The 10,877-nt window shown below is 39.1% G+C and overlaps 3 protein-coding genes across 3 annotated transcripts; 2 read left to right on the top strand and 1 right to left on the bottom strand.

Moving 5' to 3' along the window:
• Positions 1–3,245: 3,245 nt before the first annotated feature.
• Positions 3,246–4,742, top strand: LOC116189518 (dehydration-responsive element-binding protein 1E-like). Its single transcript, XM_031519246.1, has 2 exons — positions 3,246–3,525; positions 3,900–4,742. Exons 1-2 carry the CDS (start codon positions 3,366–3,368, stop codon positions 4,451–4,453), a joined length of 714 nt encoding a protein of 237 aa, XP_031375106.1. The 5' UTR covers positions 3,246–3,365; the 3' UTR covers positions 4,454–4,742.
• Positions 4,743–5,732: 990 nt separating this feature from the next.
• On the top strand, positions 5,733–8,495 carry LOC116207107 (dehydration-responsive element-binding protein 1E-like). The gene is made up of 3 exons (XM_031539966.1): positions 5,733–5,755; positions 7,187–7,212; positions 7,584–8,495. The coding sequence occupies exons 1-3, from the start codon at positions 5,733–5,735 to the stop codon at positions 8,135–8,137; spliced, it is 603 nt and encodes a 200-aa protein (XP_031395826.1). The 3' UTR covers positions 8,138–8,495.
• Positions 8,496–9,631: 1,136 nt separating this feature from the next.
• Positions 9,632–10,626, bottom strand: LOC116211172 (dehydration-responsive element-binding protein 1A-like). Its single transcript, XM_031545424.1, has one exon. It carries the CDS (start codon positions 10,557–10,559, stop codon positions 9,846–9,848), a length of 714 nt encoding a protein of 237 aa, XP_031401284.1. The 5' UTR covers positions 10,560–10,626; the 3' UTR covers positions 9,632–9,845.
• Between the last annotated feature and the right edge of the window lie 251 nt (positions 10,627–10,877).

The raw sequence follows: 10,877 nt of genomic DNA, 5'->3' as shown, positions 1-10,877 counted from the left end.
ATTCTTTCTAATTAATTACAACCACCACAATTTAGTAATTTCATCAAATAACTTCGACATCCACTCACCCACTTTTCTCTCCACCTCCCACTCTCCCTCTCTATTTTTCTCAGACGTACTCTTCTTATTTTCCCTTTTTTTCCTAATCATTTCTCTCCATTTTTTTCCATGCCTAGCGTGCATGCATTTATCTAGTAGAAAATGATAAGAAAGGACGATTTTTGAAGAAGAAATATTAGAGGGCAAAAATGAAAATAATAATGATACAAAAGTTGCTCAGTTGGATTATTATTTCATTTTTGCCCCCCCCAATTTTGATGAGTAGCGACGCCACTCTTCCTTGCTACCACAGATTGTAAGAACCAGAATTAGTATATTTCATAGAGGATTATAGATAGATAGATAGATAGATAGAAAGATAGATAGACGGATATCATCATGCATTTACACTATAAATGTGATTAACTTAGAAACCGTTCTCCTATTATATGTTGAGTATAAAATTTGTTTTCTATTAGAAAACATACGATATATCTCTCTCATGATACATATAGATTAACCTATCGAAAATTTTCCATCATTCATTCATTTTGTAAGGTTTCATGTTGTTTTTCTAAGTTAATTTATTTATGCCCAGAAAGTCTAAGTAATACTTGTAAGCTAGATAATTTAAAATATATTTTTGTTATTTCTACCTTTATGTGCACTATATCAACTTTTACACAAAATAAACTTACTAACTCTTCATCTTGTATTATGTTATTTCGATAATTTTATGATATTTGGAATTAGTATCTTTAAAAAGAAACTTGAAAACAGTACCCTTCTTGTTATAATTGTAAGCATAATATTGCTATGATATATAATGAATTCGCTTGTTAGGTGAAATATATAGAAAATTATTAGGTAAGTAAATATGAAAAATATGAAGACATGATTGCTTCTTTTATGAACTTATTTAAAAGTGTATACACAAAAAGGAAAGAAGTATCGCATGACTAATGTAATTGAAAATAATGAAAAAAAAAGTAGTAGTTTATAGGAAATTCTGAAAATAAAATAACTATGGGGAAAACAATTTAAAAAATGGAGGGACACGATGCTATTATGGAAAGCCCAGACCAGTTTAACAAAAAAATGGAAAAAGAAAAGGAGAAAACGAATGGGTCACTGCCAATGGGCAAAACAGAAGAAGAGAAGAAGACACATCAAATTTTGCCTCATTTCTTCACTAACTAATTAGATCGTTTTAATGCATTCATATAAGTAAAAAATAAATATTTCTCCATAATTATCCCCATAAAAATTTATCTATCCATACAAAATCGTTTGTCATATTGTAATCGATTTGTACCATGATATCATGTGTTTCTATAGGAACATAATGTATTTTCCGAAAATGCCAAAAAAAAGACGTAAAACAATCCTATAATTAATATTTTATCATAAAAAAATCATAATCTCAATTTGTATCTTTACCCAAAGCATTTCTTAATTTCTAGAGTTAATTGAAAAAAAATACAAGGGAAATCGTTCTTTTCTTTTTCTTTTTTACGAGAAATTAATTAGCTACCATGCAACCTTTTTTTTGGATATAAAATTTCAATTAGGCAAACCATTGCTCGAACTGCATGCTTGCTCTTCAAGGCATCAACGAGGAACAATATCAGTTACCGATGCTCCGAAAAAACTCACTACGTACCAATACCGAGAATTCCCCGCACGATGAATATTTCAAGTTCGAAGGACTTAATTTACCCGTAGGAAATGGATCCATGGAGTGAAAGCATTAACTCTCTTCGTCTATTTTCCCCTCGTGTGACATAACTTAAATGCCTTTTGATTGGCAGAAAATACCTTCAAGTTTTGTCAAATACTTAATGTGTTGAACGAATTAAATAAATTCAAAGTGCAAATGTGAAACCGCGTTTGGGGGGGAGACGAGGTGGGGGGCTCTCGTGTAGTGCCGTTTCCGCAGCCCAAAATCAAAATAAAAAAAATGCCAGCCCAAACGGCGAAGGGACAAAGCTCTATCCAGTCAAAGCCCACCCACGGTTTCCCCCTTTTTAGTTCTCTAGTTTTCCACCTGGACTATGTTGTGGAAAACAGTGAAACGGAGAGCCGCAGTTCAGACGCAGACGTCGTTTTCTGGGCTCTCTCTGTCCTATCAAAAGATCTTCTCCCTTTTGGGCTAAGAGTGGAAAACAAAAGAAACGAAGGAGTTGTGGAAACAGAAAACACAGCAACTACACGGAGAATCCTTGGTTCATGAATGTAATGTAAGAAAGGACACTACTCGACACCTTGTCTAATCTATCTAATCCTTTTACTAATCATGGCCGCCCTGGATTTTGAAATTCATGAGCATCTACAAAATACAAAATTTTCTTAGAAGATTGCTTAATAACCCTCATAATACTGACATTTATTAAATAATCCTTAAATAGTTTGTAAATTATTACTTATGACATTTAAGTTGGATTTATGAAATAGTACTACTAAGAGGATTTTTAAGTTGATTATTAGGAGGATATGCAATACTCGAGCATATATGATTTTTTTTTTAACAATTCGTCATTTCACTGGATCACTTACTCTGTACCCAATTATTATTATTTAGAAACATATGCCGCACGTAGGGTGGTTATATGAAACTAGATCCCATACTCGTGATATATCGAATTCGACTCTATCAATTTTTGCTCTGTTATATGCTCGATGTCCTGTACTATAGGACTGGAAATTCGACGGTCATGGAACGCACATGGCAGTTTGACTGATCGTGTTTGCAGTATCAATTTAAGCTGTGGCGCATGATCTAGAATACAAATAGTGGGTCCCACAAAACATCTGGAATTTGTTGAGATAGAAGACGGGCTAATACGGCGCGCATGCTATATTATCTTAAATTAGTAGTGTGAAAGGGAGTCTTATGGTAACCCAACAACAAAGCACGTGCTAAACGGAATTACTCAATGTAGCAACTAATCATACTTTACATAATTAAATATTCAGCTGAAACAACACGACACCCACACACACTCTCCATCAAGTCAAACGTCATCAAAGTGCTCCCCAGCCCCGTGATTGACTCCCTGATTTATATTTAATTCATATTTATCTTTTGCTTTCCCGCTGGGCCGGCTCTGTAAACCCCGTGGGCTCCAGCCTGCTTCCCCGTGTCAAATTCGCATCCACGTGTCAAATATCCGTCAGCAAAAACTATATATATCTTCCCCTCCACCCTTCTTCTCATAATTGTTCCACAACACAAAACGCAGTCAAATTCCGATCCGAACTACGAGCTCAGACCCTTTAAAAGGTCAAAACTCGAACGTTGGAAAGTTTTTTTCCCCTTCTGATCAATGGACTTCTTCGGTCACTACTTTGACCCGAAACCGTACGAGTCAGAATACAACCCGTCGATGCCGGAGTCATCCACATTTCCCGACTCCTGCACATCTCGCCGATCCCACTCGGATGAGGAGCATCTGTTAGCGTCGAGTCGCCCTAAGAAACGGGCAGGTACACCGCAATAATGTCTTAAAAAATTCACAGGAAAAGATATGAATACTCGATTATAATTGTTTTATAACAAGTGATTTTATCTCGTGTGTAGTTTTTTTTTTTTATCATGCCCACTAAGACATTGCTTATCCAAAGAATTTAATTTCTGCAACATTTTGATAGTAGGCGGTATTTAGTAAATTCTTTAATTCTTTTTAAAGTTTAAAATACAAATTGTCATTATAAAACCATTTTATATTCCTCCTATTAGTCATTATAATCTTGATTACTTGATTGGATAAAGCCCCCTTCAGTTTTCCCTCGTAATAATCTATTAATTACCATCAGTTTCTTAATTAAATAATTAATTAATCTGATTGTTGATGATTTAGGCCGAGTGGTGTTCAAGGAGACAAGGCATCCGGTGTACAGAGGAGTGAGGCGTCGGAACAACAATAAATGGGTGTGCGAGCTCCGGGAGCCGGCCAAGCAGTCCCGCATCTGGCTCGGCACCTACCCCACAGCTGAGATGGCTGCTCGGGCCCACGACGTGGCCGCCCTGGCTCTCCGTGGCAGCTCTGCCTGCCTCAACTTCGCCGACTCAGCCTGGCGCCTCCCCGTCCCCGCCTCCACTGACCCCGCCGACATCCGCCGCACTGCTGCTGAGGCAGCTAACGCCTTCCGCCCCGACAAGCTCGAGGACGCCCCGGGGGATGGCGCCGACGCAGGCAATGAGGAGGAGGAGGCGGCTGGGGGCCAAGGGAGCGAGGGAGTTGTTGATGCGATCCCAAGCAGTTTCGGGGCGGGCGATGGGACTTGGGACATGGAAGGCTGGCTCGAAGGGCCACTCCTCTCCCCACCCCACGGCCCAGGCAGCGGCGTCCAAGTAGGGTGGGAGGAGCCCGAGCCCGACGCCGAGGTGTCACTTTGGAGCTTCTCAATTTGAGAAACCACGAGAAGGAAAATGATCCTGATATACAACAAATAATAAATAGAGTCCTCTTGTTGCTGCTACAGTTGAGTCGAAAATGAAATCTCACCGAGATTATACTAGAGAAGAATTGTGTGGCTTAGTTTTGTGAGACGTTAATATTAGGCCTTTAGTGAGCTATAGTTCTCGTCATTGTAGATTTGGACCCCTTCTATTATTCAAAGGGAACATCTGTAAGAGGATCCATGATTTTTAGGATCAAAGTTTCCAGATATTAAAGGGGGAGGTGACTTAATTTCTTTCTTGGGAGGGTTTGGATATATATAAGGTCTTCATGACAGTAGCTTCGAGAAAGATAGGTGGGTTTTTTTTTTTTTTTGTTAACTGTGTCATCTTTCACTATACTAATAAGTATGAAGAGCCGTTGATGATTTGAAGTATAGTTATTCGAAGTCAAAATTCGACTAGATAAAATATGAAACCAACACCAGTGAGTGATAATATAATATATGATTTACAAAGACAAAATATGGGTCTCGCAATGGTAATTTCGTTATAATATGAGAATTCCATATCTTTCAAGTGTAAAACACTTATGTATCACAGTTGTAAAGTTTTAATTCAAGAATCAAAAGATAGCGTAACGCAGTAGCGCCGTCCGCGTCTAATAATCAAAAAATTCCATATTTGATACTCAGTGGAACTATTCATACCTCATTATTAACTATTATGATTTCTATTGCATTATCAAAGTGAATGTAGCGTAATGGCGCACGCTTTCACTTGATGACCAAAATGTCCCATATTATATACTTGTTGTGAAACTATCCGTACTTTTTTATTAGGATATTATGGTTTACATTTAATTGTACTTGGCTCATGGACCTCCCTTATAACCCAAAAAATGATCTATTTCATTATACTAAATATATAAGCCTCTGTAATAAAAAGTTTTAATTAAAAAAAAAGTGATTATAATGAATAGTTTTTGCAATCAAATGTTGTAGAAAACAATTCACAATTCAAAATTTTCCCACTTTTATTGATAAATTCAATACTTGATAATCTATATACAATTATAAAAGTAAAGAAAATGAGCTTGGATGCTCCACAAACAAACCATGATTTTGTTGCATAACCTTTCGTTTCACCACCTATTGAGACGTGGTATGTGGCATGACGTCATGCTACAACATTACTTTCGAAGTTGAAAGGACCAATACTTATAAAGGCATTAAATATTTACATTTATAATAAGTTAAATGTAATTACTTATTCCTATGGAAAAGAGACTATGGCGCATGCTTCTCACAAAAGGTATTCATTGAAAATATATTGAACATGTGTTTTAGGACAAATTTTATAATTTTTCAAGTTGACTAAATCGACTACAAGGTAGAATTCAGACAATAATATTTGGTAATTTTTCAAAATGAGATTTTGAGAAAGAGGTAACTTTCAAACTTCCAGTGTTTACTTTACATCAGAAGCAAAACAATAGTACTAGAATTCTACTTTGACATAGTGAGATGTTCTTCATGATTATGTAAAAAGAATTTCATGCCTTAGATTATCAATTATTTTATTCTATTACTAACTCTAACCCACCCAAATACGGCAGGCCTTTCATCTTGTTCTTATTACTTTCTAAGAATGGAAAAAAAACTCAAATAATCTTACTTTAAAATAACGTGGTCCAAAAACCAATAACCTCGTGAAATTTTTTTTAAAAATAATTATATAACAATTACTCAAATGATTCATGATCTTTCTGACTATTTGTTATAATTTCTCTTTAATTATAAGAGAGGTATATAGCGTAGGAAGCCCCAACTTACGAGGAAGGATGGATCCCGGGACCTCATAGTTCTTATTGTAATTTATGCAACTGCAACAAACTCTGTTCCTCATTTATTATAATTTGGTTTATGGCATGTGATGGGGGATCATCGAAGAATTTTTCAATAAATAGAGAATTATATTTCTTGTAGCCAAATTACATGTGTGATATCAATTTTTCAATCAACAATAACAACAATTGCATTTTACGAACAGTGATCACAAAAATATCACCTCTGAAAAGCTATGGAATTTCATCGGTTAACTCGGTGTTAATTTTTTGGTACATTTAGCACACGTTTAAAATTTGAAAAAACAACTAATCATACTTTACATAATTATATATTCTGCTGAAACCACACAAGACACACCCACACACTCCATCAAGTCAAATATCATCAAAGTGCTCCACAGCCCAGTGATCGATCACCTGATTTATGTTTAATTCATATTTATTTTAGTAAGATGAGACATGAGAGGGGCCGGTGGGCCCCATTAAAGCCCCCAGTTATAATAATATATTTATCTTTTGCTTTCCCGCTGGGCCGGCTCTGTAAACCCCGTGGGCTCCAGCCTGGCTCCCGCGTCTAATTCGCATCCACGTGTCAAATCACCGTCAGCAAAAACTATTTATATCTTCCCCTCCTCCCTCCCTCCTCGTAATTGTTCCCCAACACAATTCCAATTCCAAACTTGGAGCAAAGGAGTCAACCTGAACTCAGACTCTCTAAAAAGTCAAAACTCGAACGTTAGAAAATTTTTTCCCCTTCTGATCAATGGACTTCTTTGGTCAATACTTTGACCCGAAACCGTACGGGTCAGGATACAACCCGTCGATGCTAGAGTCGTCCACATTTCCCGACTCCTACATGCCTCGCCGATCCCACTAAGATGAGGAGCATCTGTTAGCGTCGAGTCGTCTAAGAAACGTGCAGGTACACTCCAGTAGTATCTTAAAAAATTCACATAAAAAAATATGAATACTCAATTACAATTATTTTATAATAAGTGTTTTATCTCGTGTGTTGATTTTTTTTTTAATCATGCCCACTATGACATTGTTTATCTGAAGAATATAATTCCTACAACATTTTTATAGTAGGCGGTATTTAGTAAATTCTTCGGTTCATTTTCAAGTTAAAAATACCGATTGTCACTATAAAATCATTTTATATTCCTCCTATCAATCGTTATAATCTTGACTACTTTGATTGGATAAATGCCGCCTACAGTTTTCCCTTTTAATAATCTACTAATTACCATCAGTTTCTTAATTAATTAATTAATCTGATTGTTGATGATTTAGGGCGAGTGGTGTTCAAGGAGACAAGGCATCCGGTGTACAGGGGAGTGAGGCGTCGGAACAATAACAAGTGGGTGTGCGAGCTCCGGGAGCAGGCCAAGCAATCCCGCATCTGGCTCGGCACCTACCCCACCGCTAAAATGGCTGCTCGGGCCCACGACGTGGCCGCCCTGGCTCTCCGTAGCCTCTCTGCCTGCCTCAACTTCGCCGACTCAGCCTGGCGCCTCCCCGTCCCCGCCTCCACTGACCCCGTCGACATTCGCCGTGCTGCTGCTGAGGCCGCGAACGCCTTCTGCCCCGACAAGCTCGAGGACGCCCCGGGGGATGGTGCCGGTGCAGGCGATGAGGAAGAGGAGGCGGCTGGGGGCCAAGGGAGCGAGGAAGTTGTTGATGCTATCCCAAGCAGTTCTTGGGCGGGCGATGGGACCTGGGACATGGAAGGCTGGCTCGAAGGGCCGCTCCTCTCCCCGCCCCACGGCCCCGGCAGCGGCATCCAAGTAAGGTGGGAGGAGCCCGAGCCCGACATCGAGGTGTCACTTTGGAGCTTCTCGATTTGAGAAACCGCGAGAATGAAAATGATCCTGTTATACATGTAATAATAAATAGACCCCTCTTGTTGCTGCTAGAGTCGAGTCAAAAACGAAACCTGACCGAACTTATACTAGAGAAGAAGTGAGTGGCTTAGTTTTGTGAGACGTTAATGTTAGGCGTTTGGTGAGCTATAGTTCTCGTCATTGTACATTTGGACCCCTTCCATTATTCAAAGGGAACAACTGTAATAGGATCCATGATTTTAGAATCGAAGTTTATGGATATTAAAGGGGAAGTGACAGTAGCTTTGAGAGAGATGGGTGGGTTTTTTTGTTCACTGTATCATCTCTCGCTATACTTGTAAATATGAAGAGTTGTGGATGATTTGAAGTTATGTTATTCCAAGTCCAAATCCTACTAGCTGAAATATGAACCCAAGACCAATATGGGTTGATTCACACAATTCGGTGCTTGTTTTCTTTATATTTGCCTATTTGGTAAATATATTGAATTAAAAAAAATATGAGTAATAATATAATATATGATTTACAAAGACAAAATATGGGTCTGGCGATTGTAATTTCCTTGTGATATGAGAATTTCATATTTTTCAAGTTTAAAGTAGTTACGTGTCACGGTTGTAAAGTTTTAATTCAGGAATCAAAAAATAGCATAGCGTAGTTGCGCTATCCTCATTTAATAATAAAAAAATTTCAGATTTGATACTCAGTGAGTTATTCATGCCCCCAAGGATTTGAATCTCTTTATTGTAGAATTAATTTGTGTTGGTGGATTGAGTTAGTCCGTCTGACTTAAGAATCACCACTTGATTCTTGTGAAAAATTTTACTTCTTTTATGACATTTGATGCTTTTGCTTATTTTTAGAGCCAATTCATTCGTCTTTAATTTCATTAATTAGAAGCAAAGAAAAATTTATTTCAAATTTGTCTCTAAAAACCTATAGAGACGGCATAAACATAGTTAATTACTCTATCTTTGATGGTGCGTTTGGTTTTAGAGTTAAAGTAACTTTGATTTTGATTGTGGAAAAGGACAAATGATTGTGTAGTGTGTTGAGTTAAAGTTAAAGTTAAAGTTAAAGTTAAATTTTTTGTGATTTTATCTGCGAAACCAAACGGAGCGTAAAAGTTTTATTGACAAAGAATTGATCTTAAATTACTTTTTGCCAGTTCACTTGTGATCTGTTGGTGAGCCGTAGTCTTCTATGTCCCTCTAGAGGTTCGAGTACGGTAGAAGAGGAGGAGGTGGGACAAATAATTGGCTATAGAGGGATATAATATATACTCTTTCAATAGATCATTTATATTGTATTGAATGATTATCGTAAAATCTAATATTTCGAGATTAATATAGTCACAGTACAGTTAACATTGATAACTTTCAATTATCATAATGATCGAAATAATGTGTGAAAAGGCTTCAAATATTTTAAGAGATTGGGATGTCTCCTCTAAAAAAAGAAGATTTGTCGAGATATCAAAATGTTAACAAAACTAAATAGAATAACAAATGAGCTCTTTAATTCCAAAATATGATTCCCGAGTATGTACTTGGGCACACCCTATAATACAATTGAATCATGGATCAGACTATGAAACAGCCTTTTTTTTTTTTTGGTGGAAAATTTATGCAACACCATAAATAACCACAAGTCTTGATTTCCTCTGCCCATATTTATTTCCAATTTCCCTAATCCGATATATTAATTGATCCTACCAAGTGGAGTGATTCCATATTGAAACATCTGAATCATACAAGGAGTCACCGTCCCAGTGATTCGAACTCTCCTCCAACACAATCGGCGGCGGCGCCACCATTAGCCCCTCCGCCATGTCCACCAGCAGCCCCGGCAAGGAGAAAATGGCCTCGTCATCCAAGTAATAGCTGCATCCCGCTCCTCCATTTTCCGGTAAACGCTCATTGGCCATCGTATGCCGGTCCTCCTCGGCTCTCAAATCAGCGCTGCCGCTGCTCGACTCTGCGTCCGACACCGCCTCCTCGTGCTCCAGGCCACTGCTGGAGGAGGAGGCTCCCTCCTTGCAGGCCTGCCGAAACACTTCTGCAGCCTCAATGGCCACCGCCCTGATATCGGCATCAGAGGCTGAGCTCGGGATGGGAAGCCGCCACGCGGAGTCGGCGAAGTTGAGGCAGGCGGAGGGACCGCGGAGGGCGAGGACAGCCACATCATGGGCCCGGGCAGCCATCTCGGGGGCCAGGTAGGTACCGAGCCAGAGCCGGGACTTCCCGTTCCGGAGCTCGCACACCCACTTGCCCCCGCCCCGCCTCCTCACGCCACGGTACACTGGGTGGCGCGTCTCCTTGAACTTCTTCCGTCCCGCCCGCTTCTTTGGTTGCGTCGAGGCCAGCAAGTACGTCTCCTCCGATCCCGCTTTCGATCCCAACCCGATTTCCGTTGACCGATCCATTGGACTTATTGATCAAGTTGTTGTGTAATTGATTTTTGATTTGAGTTTTGAGTGAGAGGGGAGTGAGCAAAGGGAGAGTGGCATTTATAGGTATGGTTTTCTTATGGATAATATCATTGAATAGAGTGGGGCACGTGGGGGAATCAGTCCGGACGCGAACACGGAATCAGCTATCTGTCACTGAAAGGTGACCGTGAGGGGGGACTTTCCCACGGTTAGGACGAGGAGGTTAAGGAGCCGTTTGGGGATTGGACTTTTCCGCTTCCTGCTCCAGCAAGAGGATTTACTTTGCTGGGCCAGCTGGACTCTTTGGATTCT

The sequence above is a fragment of the Punica granatum genome, chromosome 1 (genome assembly GCF_007655135.1).
Source record: "Punica granatum isolate Tunisia-2019 chromosome 1, ASM765513v2, whole genome shotgun sequence".
Classification (NCBI taxonomy): domain Eukaryota; kingdom Viridiplantae; phylum Streptophyta; class Magnoliopsida; order Myrtales; family Lythraceae; genus Punica; species Punica granatum.
Note: the sequence above shows the minus strand (reverse complement) of the source record. Positions and strands in the feature narration are given on the sequence as shown.